This window comes from Pipistrellus hanaki, assembly GCF_964339955.1.
Source record: "Pipistrellus hanaki genome assembly, chromosome: 9".
Classification (NCBI taxonomy): Eukaryota; Metazoa; Chordata; class Mammalia; order Chiroptera; family Vespertilionidae; genus Pipistrellus; species Pipistrellus hanaki.
In genome coordinates this window covers 74,337,509-74,362,086 of record NC_140511.1, presented here as the reverse complement: position 1 = coordinate 74,362,086, position 24,578 = coordinate 74,337,509, and the positions used below count along the sequence as shown (strand labels likewise).

General features: G+C 47.8%; 2 protein-coding genes across 2 annotated transcripts in view; both read right to left on the bottom strand.

Annotated features, from left to right (window-relative positions):
- Window positions 1-1,464: 1,464 nt before the first annotated feature.
- CD59 (CD59 molecule (CD59 blood group)) lies at window positions 1,465-19,076 on the bottom strand. Its single transcript, XM_084894608.1, has 4 exons — window positions 18,971-19,076; window positions 13,348-13,426; window positions 8,805-8,906; window positions 1,465-3,111 (listed from the first exon to the last, which is right to left on the bottom strand). Exons 2-4 carry the CDS (start codon window positions 13,412-13,414, stop codon window positions 2,915-2,917), a joined length of 366 nt encoding a protein of 121 aa, XP_084750734.1. The 5' UTR covers window positions 13,415-13,426; window positions 18,971-19,076; the 3' UTR covers window positions 1,465-2,914.
- A 3,274-nt stretch (window positions 19,077-22,350) lies between these two features.
- FBXO3 (F-box protein 3) overlaps window positions 22,351-24,578 on the bottom strand; it is a 33,759-nt gene continuing 31,531 nt past the window's right edge. The window contains exon 11 of the mRNA XM_084894574.1: window positions 22,351-23,523. Within this exon, the coding sequence (XP_084750700.1) occupies window positions 23,356-23,523 (168 nt within the window). The 3' untranslated portion in view covers window positions 22,351-23,355. The remainder of the gene's footprint in view (window positions 23,524-24,578) is intronic.

Here is a 24,578-nt window from a genome sequence, read left to right as displayed (position 1 = left end):
AAGCCAAGGCCCATTATGGCAGGCGCCATTGTTACAACTGATGATGACACAGAAGGCCAGAGGGGGGGCGGTAGCATGCACAAGGCCTCGGAGCTCCTCAGTGAGAGGCAAGACAAAGGGCCTTAACAACTGAGCTGCGAATGCACTGCCATTAAGTACAGGTCTATTGCAGGGAGATCTTACTGTAAACCAAAATTTTAAAAAAATCTCAAAGCTGCTTTATTCACAATGTATATATGTTATTTCCATTCCAATCATTAGTGTCAACTTCTTCCCATAGCTCAGGGGAAAGCGCGGCTTAGTTAGCATTTCTCAGTTAGCTCTTCTAGTACCGTATTTCCCCGAAAAAAAGACATCCGCTGAAAATAAGACCTAGTGCAACTTTGGGAGAAAAAAATTAATATAAGACACTGTCTTATTTTCGGGGAAACAGGATAGTTACCTTGGTCGGTGATGTTTAGTTAGAACGAACAGAAATTTTATCAAACCTGTCCGAGCAACACACATCTGAGGGAGCTGTGACATGGAGACCTCACTCACTCCATGGGCAGGTGCCCAGGCAGTGTTGCCAGTCAGTAAAATAAGTAGAGAATGACTTGTGAACACTTTGATGGTTTTGGGTAGAGGCAATACCATTCAGTTACAGAGCGACAGGAAGTCATTTACATAGCGCTTCAAACAGTGGCTGGCACATAGTCAGCCCTCAAGCTGTGACCACGGCATTCCCCGTGGAAGAATTTAGTGCCAGGTCCCCTTTTAGCTAGCTACACTAGTCGAGTTAATGAATGTTGATTTTCAGTAATGTTGATTTTCAGTTCTGGCCATAGCACCCTATCACACCAACACGTTCAAGGGCCACCCCATCAGTATTCAAGGTCGGTTGATGTTGACCTATCTGTACAAGACCCCGCCGGACCACGCGGAGCGAGTTGGGCCGGCGTGAGCACTAGCTGAAGTTATAGGCCCAACACACTGGGGTTGGCTAATTTGCATGAGGCCAATAGCGAGGATGGGAATGGCAGCATGCCTAGGAAAGCCTGTCACAGAAAAGCTCCCCACTCCACAATCCCAGAACCTTGACCCCCAGTTCAGTGCACCCACCCTCTGCAGGATGCATGCTGTTTCTCTCCCCCCGTCCCCCCAATCCCAGAGGCTCTGGACCCAGGCTCATCCTGCCCTACAATGGACCCACATAGACAGCCACCTGGAAGTACTGTGGTCATTTATTTTACTCCAAAATAATGTAAGCGTGCACAAACAGGAAGCTTTAGTTTAGACAAAGACAAGTTTTATGGCGGATAATCCTATACGCCAGTGGCTGTGGCAGGGCCAGTCCTTCCTCGGGCAGAAGCGGTCCTGTTAAGGAAAGAGTCACAACGACCACTTTGTCTTGGGTCAGGATGGCAGAGGATGTCAGCAAAAGCACGGCGCCAACAGGGAACAGAGCACAGGGAACGCCAGGTCTGGGTGAGGAAGTCTTTATTTGTCTATGGCATCCACAGGAGACAACTGGCACCGCCCGCACTCTCTGCTGGCATCGGGCACGCTGCCCTCCTTTCGGGCCCAATGACCACACGCATGCATTTGATTACATTTTATTTTCAAAAAGGCATCATTTGTTCCACTTTATCTCGCAGATGACATAATCAAGGCCTTTTTTTTTTTTTTATGTTAATCAAGAAATCTCGCTTTCATTGGCAAGTCAGGCCATGGTGTTAAAAGCAGACAAGGTTATAAGAATATAAACGTTATTAAGTCTATCAGATCTTGAGAATTATTCACCAGAATCCACACGTACAAAAAAAGGCAAGACTTTGCCCTCCTGAAAAGAGGTCTCGCGCGCGCGCGCTCTCTTTAGGAAACTGGTAGAGCTTCTCAAAGTCTTGACATTTGTGAGGAAGCTGACGGCCCTTACAAATGAGCATCGCATGGTCTGTGCCAGGGCAGCTAGGAGTCAACAGGCTTGACGTCAACAGGCAGAACATTCCTGTGGGCCTGTTCGTGATGACACCTTCCCGTTGCATTCTTACAGTCCACGTCCACATGCGGGTATTCCCACTGATAATACTCAAAGTAAGCACACAATACTGTAAATCCCTTGTAGCAAAGCATATCCGAATATTTAGTCTTGAACTACGTGGCAAAGCGAAAATATCCATCATTCCAATGAAAGGGGGGAGGGGAATCGTTTTAAACACACCATTCGTTGAGCTTTTAAGTTGTTTTCAGGAAAAGACAGCAAAGCCCGTACAAAATTTAGGGAAAAAGAATTCAGATTTCAGCCACTGGTACTTCTCCTAAAGGCAGACCTGGGGCCTTAGTGCCCTGCCACCTGGAAAGCCTATCTCCTCCGTCTCAAGACACTTTCCAGTTGAGAATACAAGCAGTCATTCCAGTCGCTCTGCATGTAGACTCTCCTTGCCCCTGACAGCCCACATCTGGAACATGCATCATGCCTACGTGGCCACACACGGGCCATGAAAGGAGGGGGTGAGAGCATTCTGTGAAAGAGATTGGTGAAAAGAACCCCTCTGCTCCAAACCATGCCCCACCCCCACCCCCAACAAAAGCACTGGTCATACCGGTAACTACATCCAAGGAATACGCGGGGAAATAAATGCCAACTACAGAGAGTCTAGTCAAGCTATTACTGCAAAGTGCAAAGGAAGCAGCACGCAACTAACCCAGCTAACGTGGCACGGGCTTCCATCCTAAGCTTCCTCTCTGCAAACAGGACTGATTTTCCAGTTCTGTCTCTCTCTCTCCTCCTCCCCTCTCTCTTATCCAAGTTGCTCAAGCTAGTTTTGGTCTTTCCCAACAGGATCCAGTAAGAAAATAGGAAGCTTTTGCGGCTGCACAGGGAATAAGGAATACACAGAAGCAGGGAGTGAGGAGAATGTCTCCTGGTATTGACTTAGAAAAGTCTCCAGAGTGCCGTGAGCAGCGAAGAAACCAGCAGAGTGATAGTCCCTGTTATGCTCGTCCCACCACTTTTGTTACATAGGTCCTTCTTGCAGCATTCATATTGCAGAGTCTTCTCTCCTAAGTTTTTTGAGAGGTATTCGTAGTTGCAGTTATTGAAACTCCAACACTGGTAGTGTGTCTGCTTCTCTGTGGGAGAAACACACAAGAGGGTGAGCAAATAAGTGGGTCAAGTTCCATACCTGCCTTTGAGCTCTAGGTTCTACTCCTGGGACCTGACCTTGTGGCAGCAGAGACATAGGGGCAGGAATGGGCATCCCAGCTGGATTGCAAAGGGGAACAGTTAAGTAAGGGAGGATACAGCTCTCAATGGAACTTTCCCATAAAACCAAAGTCTCATCAGAGCCAGTAAGATTGTGTGTGGAGGGGAGGCAACAGGCAATCATACCAATGTTCTAAGAGACTTACCCAGATTTTTAAACACATGCCCACAACATGATCCAGCAACTCCACTTCTACATTTTACTCTATGACATTACTTATAAAAAAGGTTAAGATATATGCCGCCCCCCCCCCAATGGTCATTGCAGTACTATCTGTAAGTGCAATCCTCCTATATAATGAAAGCCTAATATGCTAAGTGTGCAGTTGGCCGTTGAACAAATCAAAGTGTAATATGCTAATGATGTGCTAAGGCACTCAACTGCTCGCTATGATGTACACTGACCACCAGGGGGTAGACGCTCCAACCGGTAGGTTAGCTTGCTGCTGGGGTCCGGCTGATCAGTACTGAGCAAGAAGGGCCAGACATGCCCTGGAGCACCCCCATGGCCCCTTCCCGGCTGGCCAACCTCCCGCATCTCTCCCTGGCTTCAATTGTGCACCAGTGGGGTCCCTTGGCCTGGCCTGTGCCCTCTCATAATCTGGGACCCCTCGGGGGATGTTAGAGAGCCAGTTTGGGCCCGATCTCACAGGGAGAGCACTGCTCGGCCAGAAGCCAGGCCGGGCTCATGGCTGGCAAGCACAGTGGTGGTGATGGGAGGCTCTCCCGCCTCTGCAGCAGCGCTAAGGATGTTGCCCTGGGGAGTGGCAACAGTTGGACATCCCCTGAGGGCTCCCACACTGTAAGAGGATGCAGGCCAGGCTGAAGGACCCTCTGCCCCCACCCCCTGTGCATGAATTTTGTACACTGGGCCTCTAGTAAACTATAAAACCAGCCCATTAATAAAAGAAGTGTCTGAAGGAATTACTGAAGAGCTCTATACAATAATATTCATATGGATAGTAAAGACATACGCCTGTAGGTGTTGATGTGGAAGAGCCTGAGTTTTAAAAACATGCAGGGAAATAGATAAATTGGACTTCATCAAAATTAAGAATGTTTATGCTTCAAAGAACACTATCAAGAAATACACAAAAGAGGGTAAAAGGTATGCAAATCATATTTGACATAAAAGGCTAGTCAGAATATATAAAACACAACTCAACAATAAAAATACAAATAACCCAATTAAATAATGGGCAAAGGATGTGGATATTTCTCTAAAGAAGATATACAAATGGCCAATAAATGCATGAAAAGATGCTTAGTATCATTAGTCATCAGGAAAATACAAATCAAAACTACAATGAGAAATTCCAGTCTCGATGGTGGAGCAGATAAATGCTGTGCTTGCTTTTCCCATGAACACAACAAAATTATCCCTATATTAAAGAAAAAACACTCTGGAGAACTATCTGTAGACCAGTGAATGGAGCTCCTGTAACTAAGGATATAAAGAAGCAGCCACGCTGAGACTGATAGGAGGGCAGAGATGAGAAACAGGCTGGTCTCACACCCACATGCCCCAGTGCTCGGAAGGTATCTTGGCTGCAGAGGTACCCCAAGAGGGGTAAGGGGTCCCAGCCCCACACCAGGTCCCCCAGCCTGGAGCCCCAGTGCTCGGAAGAGGAATCTCCACAACATCTGGCTGTAAAGATCAGTGGGGATTCCACCTGGTGAGATGGAGGGCTGCTGGCAACCCAGGCACCCTCTTAAAGGGCCCACACACAGAGTCATTCACTCATAAACATTCGCCCTAAGCTACAGCAAAGAGCCAGCAGCTCAAATGGCATCAGGGCACACAGAGGGAACAACTGAATTGTGTGGGTTCAAGACGGGCAGGAGGGACAGCTGCCAGTGTTCCTGTGTTGGGCACTCTCCCCACAGTCTGCAGAGGGGCAGGCAGGTGCCAAGTCCTGATAAACTCCCCTTGCCCCACCCTGGTGACACAATGAACTACACCCCACCAACTCCCTCCCGGCTGTTCTTCACAGGCGGCTTAACACCTCTGAGAGGCCCACAGTGAAGTGGGAGCAAGTGTAGCAGAGGCTGGCAGAGTGTTCCCACGGCTCTACATGCTTGGGTCATAGGCATTTAAGTGCATGCTTCTAACACTGTGCTACAGGACGCTGTTGACTAGGACAAGTTACTGCTGTATGTAACAGCACTCAGGCATTGGAACTGGGAACCCAATAAAGCTAAGAGCATTTTAATTAGGGAAGCCTAACAGCTTGGGGAGAAGAGAGTAATGTGTTAATCATGGCTACCGAGGAACCACTTACTGAGTGTCCTGCAGTGAGCCAAGCACTTTACTTGAATTATCTAATTTGCATAATAACCTGGGGAGAGTTCGTCTCTCACCAGAGCCACTATCAGAATCATCCAAATAAAAGTGGACTGTATCCAGGTCACTGGGATGGTAGAGGTTTTCTCGTTCTGCTCGGCACTCCTTCCCCACTCTCTGAAGATCTGGCTTGAGCCTACCTTCACCGAGCAACAGCGCACAACCGTCCTAGTGCGGGCCATGCCGGCAATGATCACTTGACACTGTCATCAGACACTTCTGCCAGGCTCCAAGTACACGGTCTACACTCCCAGGACCCGGCCAGGATGCCAGAAATGGTGTTTCAGGGAACACCAAACACCAGCCTCTCTTCTTCTTCTTCTTCTTTTTTATTAATATATTTTATTGATTTTTTTACAGAGAGGAAGGGAGAGAGAGCGAGCTAGAAACGTCGATGAGAGAGAAACATCGACCAGCTGCCTCTTGCACACCCCCTACCGGGGATGTGCCCGCAACCAATGTACGTGCCCCTGACCAGAATCAAACCCAGGATCTTTCAGTCCGCAAACCGACGCTCTACCACTGAGCCAAACTGGTTTCGGCCGGCCTCTCTTCTGGACAGAATTGGCACAGTGCTATGATACCCACTCTCTCCTCTAAGCTTCACTGGCCTCAGGAGACAGGCATTCCCATTTACAGCTGGGGGTGGGGTGGGGTGGGGTGGCTAGAGTAATTGAATGCCTTCTTAATGCAGTGCCTGGCCTCTGGCTCGTGTTTATGACAGTGCACCATGCCTCTCCCAGGCTGATGTCTCCAGAGCAGGAGGGGGATTTGGATGCTCTGTTAGTGTCTGCCTTACGTTAAGGTCAGAACATAACTATTCTAGCTTAAGGAAGGGGACTTACGTTCACGGGAAGGAAAAAAAATTAAGATTCACATCATCCTTCTTAAAAAATAGATTCATCCTTGAGTTTTAGATTCACAGCAAAACGGAGCAGAAAGTACAGAGTTTCCATGGAGCTCCCTGCCACCCCCACCCAAACACCATCCCACCCGATGGACCTCCCACACCAAAGTGGTACGTTTTTTTCCACCTGATGAACCTACAGGGACTCCTCATTATCACCCAGAGGTCATAGTTTACACTTGGGTTCACTCTGGGCTTTGGGCTTTGTACATTCTAAGGCGTTTTGCAAATGTGTGACATGTATCTACCATTATAGTATCAGTTTCATGGCCCTAAAAATTCTGTGCTCTACTTCATCGCCCCTCCCCTTTTTCAGCTGGCCCCTGGCAACCACTGACTTTCTATTGTCCCTTAGTTTTACCTTCTCTAAAATGTCCTATTGGAATGATGTAGGAGGTAGCCTTTTCAGGCTGGCTTCTTTCACTTAGGAAAATACTAGTATATTTCCGTTCCCTTCATGCCTTTTGTGGCCTGATCACTCATTTCTTTTTAGTCTGCTAGTCTGGATGTGCCCGTTTGTTTATTCATTCACCTACTGAAGGCCATCTTGGTTGCTCCAAGTTTAGGCACTTCTAAATAAAACTTGCCAACATCTGTATGCAGGTCAAGGTGGGCATATATGCTTTCAACTCGTTTGGGTAAATGTTGAGGGACACAGTGTTTGACTCATATGGCGACAGTATGTTTAGTTTCTTGAAGAAACTACCGAACGGTCTGCACCATGTTCCATTTTCACCAGCAAAAGATGGGAGACCTATTGTTCCACATCTTTGCCAGCGTTTGGTGAAGTCAGGGTTCTGGACCGTGGCCTTTCTAGGAAGTGTGCCTCACTGTTCACAGCAAGCGTTTTTAAAGCTTACCAAGTCATTCTCAGGTGAGTAAGATCAGAGGGTCCCTGTACAGCCTGGTGACTCTAGTTAATAATACTGTATTGTATACTTGAAGTTTGTTAAGAGAACAGACCTTCAGTGTTCTCCCTCACACACAAAAAGGTAACTGTGGGATCATGGATGTGTTAGTTAGATTGATTGTGGTCACCATTTCATAATTTTATGTACATCAAATCAGCACCTTGTACACCTTAAATATACCCAATTTTTACTTTAATAAAGTTGGGGGGAAATTAAAATATAAGCCTAATAATTGAGGTAAGAAACAATGGGATTTGAGAGCTGGAAAAAAATATTTTGGCTCTAGTTTACTTCCCTCTTCCCGGCTCCTCCCCACCTCTACCATCACACACACACCTTTTATAAATAACAGAGAGGCAGAAAGAACCTATTGGTGGCAGGTTAAGAAAGAACCAGGCCAGGACCGGTTTGGCTCAGTGGATAGAGCGTTGGCCTGCGGACTGAAGGGTCCCGAGTTCGATTCCGGTCAAGGGCATGTACCTTGGTTGCGGGCACATCCCCAGTGGGGAGTGTGCAAGAGGCAGTTGGTCGATGTTTCTCTCTCATCAACGTTTCTAACTCTGTCCCTCTCAATTCCTCTCTATGTAAAATCAATAAAATATATTTTTAAAAAAAGAAAAAAAAGAAAGAACCAGGTCTCTGTGTTCATATACAACTGGTGCACGTTACCTAACTAAGGAGACCCAGACACAGCCATTCCTCGCCAGTATCATTTCCACACATAGATTCAACCCAGAACCACGTCCACCAAGAACGGACGAGGGCGCGCTGTGGCTGGTTTCTTTCCTCTGCCCACCACTTCCTAGATCCTATTCTAATAGGAGTTATGGAGAAAGAGATTCGAGAGCCTGACCACTATGGGAAATGCAGTCTTAGCAGTCCCCACCCCCATTTCCCTCTGAGGCCACAAACCTTGGGTGGCACCTGCCTTTGTCACACTCAGGAACTCTTTTCCCCTTTCCCATTTCTGACACAGCTAATAAACTGGCCTCTGCCGTAATCTTATCACCTTTCTTCATCTCTGCATTCCTACCCTGACACACGGGAGGCTCTTAAAAGACGGGGAGGCAGCCAGCATTGCCGTTAAGAGAATAAGCATTGGAATAGATGGACTCCCACAGTCAAATCCTGAGTTGGTTACCTGTCCTTAGTCTGTTGCTTCATCTGAGCCTCTGTTTCCTCATTTGTCAACTGAGAATAAAAAACATCACCCTGAGTGGTAGGTGAGAAGCATTCAATTAAAAACACAGAAGTGCTTAGTGCTACAGGTAGCTGATGCTATGAAAGGGTACCTGTTACTTGTTGGATGCAAGTCTAATGAAGGTAGAGTGGCCCAGTATTTTCTCCAGGTTTCCATCATCCCATTACCCTGAGGAGGGGGGGTGGGGAGGCTCTTACCGGCTTTGACATAGAGACATGCATCAAGGTTAATGGAGCAGTTGGTGATGGTATCGCACGCACCCCCTGGGTTGAGACAGTTGTAGCACCGCAGGCCATGACCTAGAATCGGGAAGAGAAGCCATCAGCATCTGGTAGGCCAGCACCGACTGCCACAGGAAGCTCACCTTCCTGGCTGCCACAGGAAGCCCACCCTCTTGGCTGCCACAGGAAGCCCACCCTCCTGGCTGCCACAGGAAGCCCACCCTCGCCATGACAACGGGGCAGAGGGCAACATGCTTGCTTTCCCACACACACCTGCAGCAGGCAGATGTCTCTAAGCTCAGACTGTCAGAGTAGGCAGAAAGGAAGATCTGAGCTGGGAGGGGCTGGGAGAGGCAGCTGGCCTCTGAGCGGCCCTCTGAGCTCTAAGCGGGGGCTTAGAGGAAGTGTGAGATGCGACAAACTGAACATAGACAAGGGAGGCAGCAAGCCCCTCTGTGAGCTGGAAAGATTCAGAGCTCCCCTCCCCCCCATGATGGGAGCTGAACCGTGGCTTAGACCTAGATCAGAGGCGGGAGCATCTGGCCTGCGCACCGAGAGGCACGAGAAATCGTGTGGTCTGGCCCTGCCAAGGCCACCACAGGCGAGACTCAAAATTCAATACATCTAGGAGCTTCTTTCATGGCAACATACATGTACATTAAGTGACTTATATGAAGCAAACGATGTTATAAATAGCAAGATGGCCCTTGTCATAAAAAAGGTCCCCACCTCCGACTTAGATGAAGGAGCCTTACAGCTTAATTTTTTATTTATTTAATTTTTTTTTTTTTTTGAGATATGAGGAAGGGTGTGATTAGCTCCTTGCCTAGTGTCATGCCAATCTTGGGGTATAAATCTTCTAAACACCCAAATATCAGGGGCACTCAGTTTGGTCTCAGCCAGCTAACCTGCCTGCTCAGGTCCTGAGTGTATCGCTTTCCTACAAATAAAAATCCTCGTCTGCTTTTGCTGTTGTCTCTTGTTTGAATTTATTCCCATAAGCAAGACAAGAACTGGGGGTGCAGAGTACTGTCTCAAGCCAGGGATCCCCTTGTCCCCTGCTGACAAAACTATTACAATTCCAGCAGCAGTTTTTGGATCCTGATGCAAGCGCAAAGGGAATTTCCCTATTTAAAAATCCATATAACTGTTCTAATTAAGCATTTCAACTGCAAGTTGAATAGGCTAATGAAATTTTATAAATGCATCCGCAGCAACTAATGTGCTCTATGAAATCACATTTCCCGTGATTAATAACCAGTGCTTGGTGGTAGCTACCTGTGTGAAAAGACATTTTTGAAGATGAACCACGGAACATCTCATTACAGATCAGCACTAACAGATGAATACTTGCCACCAACTGGATGAGAGGGAGCACTAATTTCTGAAACCCAAGCCAGCAAAATGTCATTCTCTTAAAAAGAATCCCTTTCTTCCCATTAGCAGATCTGTATTACCAATAACTGTCCTAAATGATAGCATTTCAAATTTTGTCAACTGAAAATCTGTATTAATTTGTTTCCTCTCGTGATTTCTATAAAAGCCGACACAATAGCCATGAATTTGCCTGTTGGCCTGCAAAACCTCACCCTTGGCTCTCTGACCTCTCAGAGATGGTGACCTCTCGGCCAGGAGCCCTCCCTGAAGCTGCTCCCTGCTCAGCAGCTGGCCCGTCGCCAGCAGCACACATGATCACACATGATGGAGGGAGAGATAGCACCTCAGACCCAGGGAGGTGGGCCACCCAGGCGTCAGCAGTGACGCCGAACACGAGGACCGGCTCCATCGGACACAAACTGCCGCTGGTTCTCTGACTGTGACAATCCCTTCTGCGCCTGCTCCTGTTCTGAGGGTTCCTCTTTGCAGCTACACTTCAGGCTTTGCTGGGTTATTTCTCCTTCTCCGCTTTATCTCAACGGTGACAAGAAAAAGACAGTTGCCAAAACTGGTTTGGCTCAATGGATAGAGTGTCGGCTTGGGGACTGAAGGGATCCGGGTTCGATTCCTGTAAAGGGCATGTACCTTGGTTGCGGGCACATCCCCAGTAGGGGTGTGCAAGAGGCAGCTGATCGATGACTCTCTCTCATCGATGTTTCTATCTATCTCTCTCCCTTCCTCTCTGTACAAAATCAATAAAATATATTTAAAAAAAAAAAAAAAAGAAAGAAAGAAAGAAAAAGAAAAAGACAGTTGCTATTTCACATCTGTCACGGGGAGAGGCTGAGAAGAGTTGCAAGAGGACGCTCCGGATTCACCCGGCCACACCCTTTCTAATTAGAGATGATGACCGTCTTCCTCCCACCGGCCCTCTGCCAGGCCTGGGCAGGGCTCCATTAGGCCACCCCACTGCCCCTCCCGGGACGTGTTTGTCTGCCTGCGTGAGGGGGGCCGCCCTGAGAAGGGACGAGAGGCAGTTTTTCTCTTCTCTGCTCCCGATGTGTGCACACGCAGGAGCGGGAAGACTGGAAGCGGAGGGATTGTGCCGGCCTGGCTCTTTGGTTGCCCATGGCCTCGAATTTCCTCCCGGCTGGAGCTGAGTTCATTTGCCTTCTTGACCGTCCTGAGTCAGAGTCTGGAACTTCGGTGGGGCAGACTGTTCAGAGCTCACACGTCGGTTCAGTGTTCACACATCTGGCACCTGCGTGTGAAGCTGTCTCCACAGAACTGTTCTGAGAGGTGGGCTCAGTGATCTCCATCACCTTTTTTTTTTTTTTCAAGAGGAAGCTAAGACTAAGGCGCTAACCGACTTGCCCCAGTTCCCACAGCTACTAAGTGAGAGAGCGGGCCTCAAACCAGGGCTGCCCGCTCTGACACCGCAGCTTGGTCTAACATCGTCCTGAGTGGGGAAGGGAGGAAAACGGCACAGATTATGGGGGAGACCCAGGTCAGGGACCAGCAATAAGTCAGCGGTCGACTGTTTTGATCTTTTCACGGCTAAGCCTGGATAGAAGGATCTGCTCCAGAGGCTGACTCTTGGACGAGAGGCTGTCACAGGACAGCTGATGGCCTCAGACCCAGGCCTGTGCCATCAACAGAGTTTGGAAACGGGCATGACCAGGTGATTCTAACTCTGGAACACACACTGGCTAGAAGCATGCAGACAGGAATGTATTACATCTCCTCTGGCTAGAATCAGCAGAGGGGGGAGGGGAGGAGGGAGATGGGTCATCACTTCTCTTCCCCCCCACCCTCACCCCCCGCTTTGTCACACCCCACCCCACCCCACCCCGAAAGGGAGAGCATATTCAAATGTGTCCTTGGGCTGGTTTCTTCTTTGCTTCAGCTTCAAACTATAAAATGGGTTTAACAACACTAACCTCTCCCGGGATGGCTGGAGGGATGCAATGAGAGCGGGCCTGGCACGGTCCCCACTACCTAACAGGCATCCACTATATGGTGGCCACTTAAGCGACCGATATGTGAGACACGCTCCAGCATGCAGATACCTTTCTTCTTTAGCTCCCTGCACTGCTATTTCCTTCTCTGTCCCCTCCCCCCACAAAACAGGCGGTGCCACTATGACACAGGCAGAAAGTGGAAAACTTGATCCTTATGATGAAGCAGAGCAAGTCACACTGGTGTTTCCAGTGTTACAGGAGCTAAGACTCAGAAACACAGGAATACCTCCAGGAGCCGGGGAGGGGGGCAGGGCGGGGAAGGAATTAAGAGCAGATAGTCTGCCAAAACCGGTTTGGCTCAGTGGATAGAGCGTCAGCCTGCGGACTGAAAGGTCCCAGGTTCGATTCCGGTCAAAGGCATGTTCCTTGGTTGCGGGCACATCCCCAGTGGGGGGTGTGCAGGAGGCAGCTGATCGATGATTCTCTCTCATCAATGTTTCTAACTCTCTACCTCTCTCTCCCTTCATCTCTGTAAAAAATCAATAAAATATATATTTTTTAAAAAGAGCAGATGGTCTTGGTGCCTAGCTGTTTGGGTTCAAATTCGGGCTGTGCCACTTTACAAGCTGTTTCATCTCTCAGGGCCCCCATCTTGTCAACTGTCCTGGTAAAATGGCGATAAAAGCAGTACCTACCCCACAGGGCGGACGTGCGGGTTGAATAAGTGAATGCCTATGAAGTGTTCAGAACAGCGATGGGCACATAGATGCTGGAAGCGTTAGTGGACACTATGAGCACCGTCCTCTTCATGGCGCATAAAGGCCGGGGCAGGAGGACAGAGCACAGCCTGCTAACGATGGGTCCGCTGGTGTCCCAGCAGCTTTGTGGGGAGAGGGTGGAACTTAAGCTGCTGAGTGTGTGTGTCCCCCCCCCCCCCCCCCCCCGCCCCTTCCCCGCCCCACAGCAGCTCTGTAACCCAGAACGGCCGTAACCCGGGAAGGTGCCCGCGGCGGGCAGGCCTGTAACCCAGGACGGAGCTGGCACCCGCGCTGGGCCTGTAACACGGGAAGGCACAGCCACGGAAGCCAGGCGGGGGCCGCTGGCACCCGCTCAGTCTTCTGAGGCCCAAGAAAGAGGAAGTGCCCAGGTGGTCGAGATCCATGTCCCTCGGGACCACTCACCTGAATCACAGAGGACGGAAAGGATGATCAGGAGCCCGAGCAGGGTGAAGCCTCCTTTGCTCCCCATTTTCTACTGAATCTGGAAGGAAGACACACAAAGAACGGTCACGAACCAGCAAATGACCGACTGCTGACTGGTTATCGCAGAAGCCAGGAATTAGAGGGTCCGGGGGGCGGCGGCGGGGGGGAGGAGGTAGGAGGAAGGCGGGAGAGGAGAGGGGCTTCAGGAAACACGGGGAAGGAGCTAGCAGGCCAAGAAAACAGGAAATCTCCCAGGTGGGGTGCCACGAACCAAAGGATGCTCTCAGATGGGGCAGCACTTGGTCCCCCCTCCTGCTTCCTGAAGAAACGCTGTGGATCCCGGTGAGGGGGCAGCCGGGGGGAGTCACAGCACGCAGGGCCCAGAGCCAGGACCTCCCGGGCCCCAGCCCATCTCTAACGTCCAATAGCTTCGCACCTTTTCTCCACGCAGTGGGGCCAGCACTGTTTTCCCCATAAAGCTCGTTCAGTCAACTGAGACTGTGAGGAAAGGACTTAAGGCAGCAGCGGCGATGCCTGCTCTGCTGTCACTGCACCCAGTGCTGTCGGCTGCGCCGGAGCCCAGTGAAGGCCATTCTCCAGGCCGTGCCACTAAGAAGGGCATCCGAGCAAAAGAGGGGCTCTGGAGGGCACCAACCTGTATCCGGGAGCAGAACAGGAGGCAACAGCTGCTCCCGCTCCCCTCTTTCGCAAATATAATGGGAACACCTCCCTGCTCGCTCTGGGGAAGTGCATGGAGTTCAGGACTGAGAAATGCTCACCTGTCCGAACTCAGACAACAGACTCAGAGGCATAAAGTGTGGTGAAAATGAGACCTTCAATGCATCTTGCAAGATTGGGTGTCTCGTTGACCAGGCACCCCCGGAGCCGATCATAGGAATTTATCCCTAGTGTGTGAGTCCCTCCCCCGGTTCCTCATTGGCTGAGGACTATAGGGTTAACAGTTCCCCAGCCCTCCCATACCTCGCCTAGGTCTGTCTCCTGTTGGGTTATTTAAAGAAATGAGTTGTCTTTTCTTGTCATCTCCACCTCCCTTTGTCTACTGGTGACGGGCAGATCTCCCTGGGAAATGTGCTGCTGGTCACATACTTAGCCTTTGTTCATATGCTCTTTCCCATCTTTCCTAATCCTGTTTGCCCTGGGAAAATTCAGTAACCCACTGGCAACATGCTGCTGGTATTCTGCACACAAGGCTGACTCTGCTGAAGACAGAACACAGAGCTTATCTCCTCCTCAGGTAACTCTGATGGCTGGTCCGCACTACACTCATGCCTACATGGGCAGCAGTGGGCACCAGGGGAGAGGAGGAAGGGCTGAATGCCTAAAACCCTCTTTTGTCTGCTAAGGAAGTGAAGACACAGAGGTTTTTAATTGTCTGCAGACAAAAAGGGGGACCACATGCTAAACCCACAAGCTTGGGGGAGGCCAGCAAGGCAGGCCCTACAAAGTCAGAAACGGAAGTAACCACACAGGAGGGTCTGAACATAAAAATTCCTAACTCAAAGCAGGTCATGGCAGATAGCCACATCATAGGCCTACAGCTTTCTTGATAAAGGTTAGTCTTTCTGCCGAAACCGGTTTGGCTCAGTGGTAGAGCATCGGTCTGGGGACTGAAAGGTCCCAGGTTCGATTCCGGTCAAGGGCATGTACGTTGGTTGCGGGCACATCCCCAGTAGGGGGTGTGCAAGAGGCAGCTGGTTGATATTTCTCTTTCATCGACATTTCTAGCTCTCTATCTCTCTCCCTCTCTGTAAAAAATCAATAAAATATATTAAAAAAAAAAAAAAAAAAAAGGTTAGTCTTTCCCTTAAGGGAATCTATCTTGTTTTTTGTTGTTGTTGTGTGTGTGTTTTGGGTTTTTTTTGTGTGTGTGTGTTTTTCTGTTTTTTGTATCAAACATAACACAGCCTTGGAATTTCAGAGTATTCTCCTTTGCCAGACCCTTAGGGCACACCCACCACACCAGAGCATGAAGCCATAGAACCACCTCATTGTTATTTTGTTCCCTGAAAACCATCTCTATGTGCTGTGTTAATTATTAACCATCCTCAACCCACCAATGTAAATCAGCTTTGCTTTCTCTCACCTCCCTAATCTACCATCAACGAATCTCATGGATTCCACCCTATGTCACCTCCTTGGATTCTAATGTATAAAATAAGCTGGGTGACTATATTTAAGAGGAAGAGGAAGGCAGCAATCTCAGAGATATTGGAAAACAGAAGAGGCAAGAGCTTCAGAGTGAGATTGATTTCACCTACTACTGAACTTTAAGAAGAGGAAGGGGGCCACAGCTGAGGCAATAGAAGCCTACAGAAGCTAAGAACTGTCCTCAACTGACACTCAGCCAGGAAATGGGACCTCAGTCCTCCAACCACAAGGACTGTAATTGTGCTAACTAGATTTTCCCACAAAGCCTCCAGAAAGGAACACAGCCCTGCCAACACCTCGACTTGAACCTATTGAGGCTCTTATTTATGAAACTGTTAAGCTGCTAAGTTTGAAATGATTTGTTTCAGCCTCAAAGCTGGTACACGGCAGACCACCATTTAAGACCAGGTGTGAGTGCTTCACCAGTTACTCTCTAGTGGGGAGACTTCTTGTGAATTCAGCTTCCAAAATAAATTTGCTAAACTAAGATCACCAGGGAAGAGATTCACAGATGCCCATGAGCCTGGTCGGCAAACTGCGGCTCAGGAGCCACATGCGGCTCTTTGGCCCCTTGAGTGTGCCTCTTCCACAAAATACCACGGCCTGGGCAAGTCTGAAGAAGTGGTGTTAGAAATTTAAGTTTAAAAATTTTGGCTCTTAAGAGGAATTTCAATAGTTGTCCTGTTATATTTGGCTCTGTTGACTAATGAGTTTGCCGACCACTGCCCAAGATTATAGTCACTGATCCTGGGAGCCTGGGGCCTCAAACGCTGATAAACTTTAAGACTAGAGGAGTCCTCAAAGATAAAACCCAAAGTTCTTGCTTTACAGTTCACTAAGGGAGGCCCTGGGGGATGAAGTTACCTGTCCCAAGGCCACAGATCAGTTGCAAAGCCAGAGTTGGGTGGATCACACACTTCTGTTCACCACAGCCTGGCAACTCACAACTTGCTTGTTAACATTACCTGGTGACTAGCAGTGTCAAGGGCTCGGAGGTTTGCCACCGCCTCGGTAGGGAGAGACAAACAAAAAGCCACATCACAATGAACAGCCCCTCCCACTTTGAGGTCCTGCTGCCAATCAACCACCCCAGACCTCCCTGAACTACACAAGCCTGAAGCTTCTCAGAAATGTGTTCCAGGACTTTCCAGAAGGCCTCTTGTTACAGAGTCTACTCATGGCCCTGCTCTTGGAGGTTCAGGGGTCTTCAAACTACGGCCCGCGGGCCACATGCGGCCCGCAGAGGAGTCTGATCTGGCCCGCCAGGTTTTTTGGGCAGAGAGCGCAACCAAGGTGTTACAGTAGGGATGAGTAGTTCATATAGTCCGGCCCTCCAGCTCTCTGAGGGACCGTGATCTGGTCCCCACTTTAAAAAGTTTGAGGACCCCTGTGTAACTGCAGCACCAGCTACTTAGTGAAGATATTTCTCAGAGTCAACCATTTAATGAAGATATTTCACAAAGCTATTGGGGGCGGGGGGAGGAGGAAGCAGGCAAAAAACTTCTTCGTTAGAAAAACTGAGGTTCAAGAGCTGGCCCAGAATTTTTAATGGGATCCTTTTAAGAGGTTGTACCTGGAGCTGTTACAGATGAATCCCATAGATAACCACGGTCCTCTCCCTGGAGCTGTTACAGATGAATCCCATAGATAACCACGGTCCTCTCCTAAAACCCATTCTCTTTGGGCTTTTATCTTCCAAGTCACTAGGCCTCGTGGGATGTTTTCGTACAAGAAAGTTAAGCCATCTCCTGTTTCTACTTTGAAAATACAGAAGCCACGAATCTCAAGCATGTTTGCTCCACAGTAAGACAACTTCCTATCTGCTTTTGGGGGGGGGGTGTGTGTCATAAATTTCCCCACATTTTGTGAAACACTGCCACCTCCCTGCTAACGTTCGGAGCTCCCGTGTGCCTGCCTTGGAGAACTGGGCGTCCGCTGTCCCCCGCGGGGAACATGAGTACCTGAACTTGTACCAGCCACATTTGGCCATTTCCGTGGATGATCTCATTTAGTCCTTGTAACACAGAATAAAGTAAGCGCTATGGTTTTACTGGTAAGAAAGTGACAGTAAGTAGTCCACTCAGGATTATCCAACCAGTGAACAGCAGGGCCCAGGGGGAGGCTTGCATGTGTACAAGAGTTTTGAAATACATTTTAATATAATAGTAAACACACACACACACACACACACACACACACACGGAAATCTAAGTCTTGGAGTTTCTTTTTTCCCCAATAAAAAAATTGAAGGACACCTTAACTTTCCTAGGTTTTAAAGGTCTTGATCAGTTGGTTAAAGCGTTGGCATAGGCCAAGGTTGAGGGTTGATTCTCATTCAGGGCACATATAAGAATCAAACAAAGAATCTCTAAGTGGAAGAACAAATGGATGTTTCCCAAAGAATGAATTAAATTTTTTTTTTTCTTAAAGGTCTTCATCTAGCCCTAGGCCTGGCCATGGACCTTTTCTGAACCTGGGCCTGGAGCCGGGGCCGTGGACTGGCCAGGGGGCCGGAGCCGCAGCGGAAAGACCAGCAGCCGCCAACCCCTGCGCAGAGCGGGCCGGCGCCCGGGGCGGGGCGGGGCGGGGCCGGCAGGGGAGCCATAGTTTTTCCATCAAAAAGGTTCCTACGTGTCAGAGAAATGGATTAAGTGAGTGGGCACATTTTCCAGGGTCCTTAAAGGGCCTGCTTCTCCTTAAAAACCATTCAAGTTACGATGTGACGTTTCTTTAAAAGTCGGCTGTCAGATCCTATTTAGAGCGCAGCCCAAGCCGGCCCGGGAAAACAAAACCTCCATCGGAACAGTGTCAACAATAAAAATAACGTTAAACACACACACACCAAAAAAACACAACAACAACAAAAAAGAAAACAAAGCAGAACTTCACACCAAACTTGGACCTAAAATGCCTGGTTTCCAGCACTGCCCGGTGCATTCAAGTTCAGCATGTGGACCTGTCCGTTAGGAGCAGGTCTGTGACCCTTCAGGGATGGCGTTAACCTCCTTTCAAGGCGCAATTTCTTTGGCCTAAACGGCAAGGGCTTCCCTTCCCTTCCGTGGTCAGGGTCCAGGAAAATATTCCCGAGGGAATGGAGTGCACGGCCCGCGGAATCTGGGGTATTTGGGAAAGAGTGCCCGCGCTCCCCTCTTTCTTTGTTGTAAACAGGGAAAGCCGGGGTTTTTCCGTTAAAGCGTGCAGCCGGGCGCCTCCGTGAAGGGCAGGACAGGGCCTCGGAGGACACCCGGTCCCGGGGTTTGGGGAAAAGCTGGGGCCGTCTCCACGGCGCGGAGACCCGCGCAAGGGGACAGGGTTCGGGCCGGGGAGGCAGGGCCCGCTTGGGGCAGGAGGCGATCGGGGCCCAGCTGCCCCGGGGCGCACGTGCCTGCCGAGCTCCCCGCGCGGTTCGGTTCGGTCCACCGCCAGGCCTTACCTTGTAGCGCACGCAGGATCCCGCTTCCAGCGCTGCGGAGTCCGTGCAAGTGGGCCGCCTTTATGCTGGGCGCTCGCGGACTCCGCCTCCTCGCGCTGGCCCCGCCCCACCCGGCCCTGGCCCCGCCCCGGCCCGGCTCTGGCCCCGCCCTGCGCGCCCCAGTCCTGGAATCCAGATTACCAACCAGACAAGCCAAGGCCGCAGGCTCCAGGGCAGCCACTGGCCTCAAGACCCAAGGCCCGGGCTAGATTAAGATAAAACTCTGGCCGAAACCGGTTTGGCTCTGTGGATGGAGAGTCAGCCTTCGGGCTGAAAGGTCCCAGATTCAATTCCAGTCAAGGGCATGTACCTTGGTTGTGGGCACATACCCAGTGGGAGATGTGCAGGAGGCAGCTGATCAATGTTTCTAGCTTTCTATCCCTCTCCCTTCCTCTCTATAAAATATATATATATATATATATATATATATATATATATATATATATATATATATATATAATTTTTTTTTTTTTAAAGATAAAACTCTGTTACTGGCTTACATGCTTACATTGGCCCTGGCTGGTGTGGCTTGGTGGTTGAGCCTCGACCTCTGAACCAGGTCAGGGATGGATTCTGGTCAGGGCATGGGCCAGGTTTACGGCTCGATCTCCAACAGGGGACATGCAGGAGGCAGCCCATCAATGATTCTCTCTCCTCAATGATGTTTTTCTCTCTATCTCCCTCTCCCTTCCTCTCTGAAATCAAAATAATAGAGTGTCACGGGTGTGTGTGTTGGGGGAGGGGGAGGTGGATAACAAAAGATCATTGACCTGTCAGGGGACTGAGGATCAGGGTAAGTAAATATTGCATCTCATGGCTGCTTATGCTGAGTCAGGAGGATAAGGCCACGGTAAAATTCAAGCCAGGAAAATCATAATTGATCGGGACGTGTTCCTCCTGCCAGGATCTTCTGATGGCTTCCCGACATCAGGAAATGAGCTTCATTTGGCAGGTCTTAAATCAGCTGAGCATGCATTTCCAGTGAGAGCTTGTTTACAAAGCTCTTCAGATGCATTCTCTCATATGCATTTCATTAGCTGTTACCTCTTTGAAACTCGGGATTCTGAGATGCCAAGCTCTCCTGGTTTTGTTTCCAGTTCCTCGTCTTTTTAGTCTGCGATTCTTTCCCACCACCCACACATAATCTAATCTCAGTGCCCAGGATGGATGGGACTGAGAATCATTGCTGATATGTGCTCCCTGGGAGACTCTAGTGCAGTGTTTCCCAAACTTCTCTCATGATGAGAATCACCTGGTGGAGTTGTTAAAACAGATTCCTGAATCCCAACTAAGAAGTGCTAAACTAGAATTTTTGGGAACATATAGGTAAAATTGTATACTTAACTAGTGCTCTAAGACAGATGTTATATACAGAGCACTAAGTTAGGTATGCAATTTTACCTATATGTTCTCAAAAATTCTAGTTTAGCACTTCTTAGTTGGGATTCAGGAATCTGTGGTTTAACAACTCCACCAGGTGATTCTCATCATGAGAGAAGTTTGGGAAACACTGCTCTAGTGCTTCCACTTTGTTTGCAGATGGTTTGCTATTATTTATTCTCCAGCCCTGACCACTCTCTCAATCTTCATATTCATACCCAGCTGACCACTGGACATCTCCACCTACATGTGGCACAGCCATCTTGAACTCAAACGTGTCCAAATCTGAACTCATTTCCAATGTTCGGCTGTTCTCTGTCCCCCAACCCCCAGTAGATGAAGCCAGAAAGCTGGGAATCAATTTTGATTTCTCCTACTCCCTCGCATCTAATCAACTGGAGTTTCACCATTTAGTTATCTCAGTTTCACAGCCTCTTCACTGCTCCTGCACTGCCCTAAGTCAGACAGACCTTCAGCAGGTTGAACTCGGGCCATTACAATTAGGTCTCCATGCTGCCTGTTCGTTCCTGCATCCCCCGTCCCTTCTCTAGCCATCGTGCTGAAGGCCTGCTGCTTTACCTCTCTAGTCTTATGTTTGATATTAAAAAAAAAAAAATCTTATCATCCTTCCTGGAACACAATACAATCGCAGCTTCTGTTTTGCAACCATGAGGTGACCTTCAAGATTAATTTTGTGCCAAGAATGACAGAACAGAAAAATGGAAGGGATCTGGAATGTTGGCACCATTAGGCCACCATATCAGCCCTGGATTGTTATCTCTGACTTGTCACAAGAGGATAAAAAACTCTAAGCTGTTAATGCTGTTAGGTACCCATTTCACCCTGATGCTTGAAGCGTTACACAAATGAATAGGTGTCCTCAAGCGAACTCAGAGCCAGAGATAAAGATGGCTTACATCAAAAGTGACCAACGATTAGATCCATTTATGTGTGAAGACATCTTTTTGCCAATGAAACAAAAAAGCTGAGCTTGTTATTAGTACCTTAGTATGAACTAGAGGTCACTCATTCAGCTAAGAGAATGTGAATTTGACGAGAGGATAAGCAAGCCTAGAGCATTCTGAGAAGCAAGGATTGGTGGAGTTGCATCGAGAATGCTCTGGGAATTGAGAGAAAGGAGAGATCATGCAGAAAAAGGAAACACATATGGCAAGGGCGGGGTGGGGGGGCAGCTCTAACTCCCAACGTTAACTAGTTTTAAATTCTTGCTTTAGCGGGAAAATTTAAAAATACCATGTGATCTCACTTGTATGTGGAACCTCATGAACAAAATGAACTCACAAACAAAATAGAAAGAGACATGGCTACATGAAGCAGACTGACAGCTGTCCGAGGGGTGGTGGTGAGGGGACTGGATGAAAGAAGGTAAAGGGATTAGCCAGAGAACATTCATGCTTATCCCAGAGACACAATTGTGTGGTGATGGCCAGAGGGAATGGGGGGCTGGGGGTTGGGTGGAAGTGGGCAAGAAGAGGGGGGTGGGAGGATAGACGTCTGTGATAGAGTCAACAATAAAAATAAAATTTAAAAAATCAGTGGGTTGGTTAAAAAGAAGAGATAGACATAATAGAAGGATTTAGCAACCAGATAATACTAAACAAAAAAATAATAATAATAAGCAGGAAAAACTACTCACTCCATTGCAGAACCTTCTGACATGTGCCAATATGAAAGGTAAGTTTGTTTCATGGTCTCTGATGGCAGCTGCTTTACCCTGTCTACACACCTCCCTCTTCCTACAGTTTTCTCCACAAAAGAGATGGTCCTGGGAAAAATAGAAAGTGGGGCACCTGACAGGGTAAAGCCAGGAAGTGACTTTGAATGGACCTCTAGCGACAGGCCATCAGTTTCCATCTCCTCTTCCATCTTACGAACAAAAGCTACTAATATTAGTTTATGGAAAATATGCAATTATACAAAATACAGCAGCAGAACCAACATTTGTTTTCAAAATGTGAGTTTTTGACACTTGGAGAACTTCATTCCAAACTTCCAATTATATAATTACAAAACAAAAAATTCATGTTTCAGAAAAACATACTTAATCTCAACATAAAATTCATGGCATTTATCACAAAGTTAGACAGTCAACTGTATAAAGGAGAAACAAAACAGAAGCAGTATTTACAAATGTAGACTACATGAGACATTGTGAAGAAGTTTCTGTTAATAAACACAATACATAGTTTTACAATCTACCTTTCAAAAATGATGCATCTGTGAACAATACGATCAAAGTAATATTAATGTTGATGACTTTAAATTAAATTCTAGGTTGCGGTGTTGAAGGTTTTAAGTTCAAGGGTGAGAGAGTTGAAGACTAAATTCAAAGTCAAGGTTATAGTGATAAAGACTTTAAATTCAAGGTTATAGCAATAAAAATTTTAGATTCAAGGGCAGATTGTCTAAGAAAGGACAAAACAACCAGCATTCAAGCTATCTAGTCAATTAGTTCCTTGTGAGTACAAAATATATAGGAACCACTAAATGGATTAGCCTAATTACAAATTATGTTCATTTCTAAATAACTCACAACTGCAAGAAATCGTTTCACAGAATTTTTCAGTCACAGTTTCTATCCTTGGGTAGGTATTTCTGCTAGATTTAAATCTTCAAAAACAATTCCTTCCCGCTTCCGCATTTTTAGAAGTATAAAATATGTTTCAACAAAGAGAGAGCCATTCCTTAGCTAGAGAACTATTCCCCCACTGACTTCTAGAAGAGAGAGAGAGAGAAAGATTTCACTTCCTCCTCTACCCCCAAAGTATAAAGTAAACCCAAACAATCCAATTCCTAATGAATCAGCTGCATAGAACCCAGGGCCTGGAACAATATTTCATGCTAGTTTTCTTGCTATACGCTGAGGACAATTTAGTTACGTACATTATTGAGAAATCTGTTTGACAGGCTGGATGCATTCCAGCGCTCCCATTGGCGGAGTTTTGCTAAAAGAGGCGGGAGTAGCGGCGTCTGCGAATGGGGACATCAAACAGCCTCCTGGGCCTGGCCTCCGTGTCATCCTCATCAGATTCCTCCATCTCTGTCAAGACATTTTCGTCTTCCTCCTCTTCTTCTGCATCTTCCATCTCTTCATACTCGTCAGGACTCAATTCCTTGAAAGAGAAAACAGTCTTTTGATAAGAACTTCCATCATTTTTCTATACTTATTTAATGCAAGTATCTCCTTTATCTAGACTGGATAACCAGACATGCCACATATGAATTTTTATCGGCTTGAACAGCACGTTTCCATAATGCACATACGGATTCCAGTGTATATCCTATTACATGTTTTAAAGTGCTCAATGTGGTTTTCATGGTAGATATATTTCATTAATATAGTACTTATTTTTACATGGTCATTGTTATTCAGATACAATGTAGCAAACAGACCACTCCTGGCTACTCAAAATAAAGTTCTACTGGATTTATCATAGTAGTGATTTCAGTAACAGTTTTTAATCTGTATGCTTACAGAAAGGATGTGAAAAAATGAACAAGGTATGACATGACCTCTACTGGTACTTTTTATGTACTGTCAACAAGAGGTGTGTGATTTCTATTGAGTTCCTACCCTAAAGACACATCATTTCCATTCAACCACCCATTGGTAGCTTCTACTTTTATATGAATTTGTCAGAGGCTCTCAGCATAGGGCGATGGTGACGTTAACTAGGCAATATCTGAATATCACCTGCAAACTTCCTCTTAAGCAGTGCCTCCTCAATCAATAATGACTTATTCTGCTGTCAACTTTCTCTCACACGTTTGCAGACCCAATGAGAGGAGCTGCTATATCGAACAGAATTCTCAACAGCAAGGAGAGCCTCGTTGGTAATGTGAGAAAGGCTGGGGAACTTCGGATGTGGGGCCAGTGACAGTCCTTCCACCAAGGCTTTTATGACATTTCATGATGCAGCACCCTCTCTACCCTTCTGATCTCAGCCCCGTCCACTCTGGATTCCCTTCCCTCCACTACACTGGCCTCCTGGCAGTTCTTCAAACACACCAGACACATCCGTGGTTCGGGATTCTGCACTTGCTGTTCTTTAGCTTGGAACCCCCTTCACCCATACATCCAAGAGCTCCTTCTACTGCTTTCCAGCCTCAAGTGTCACAGAAGCCTTTCTTGACACATCTGTATGTTATACAACTCAACGGGACACCC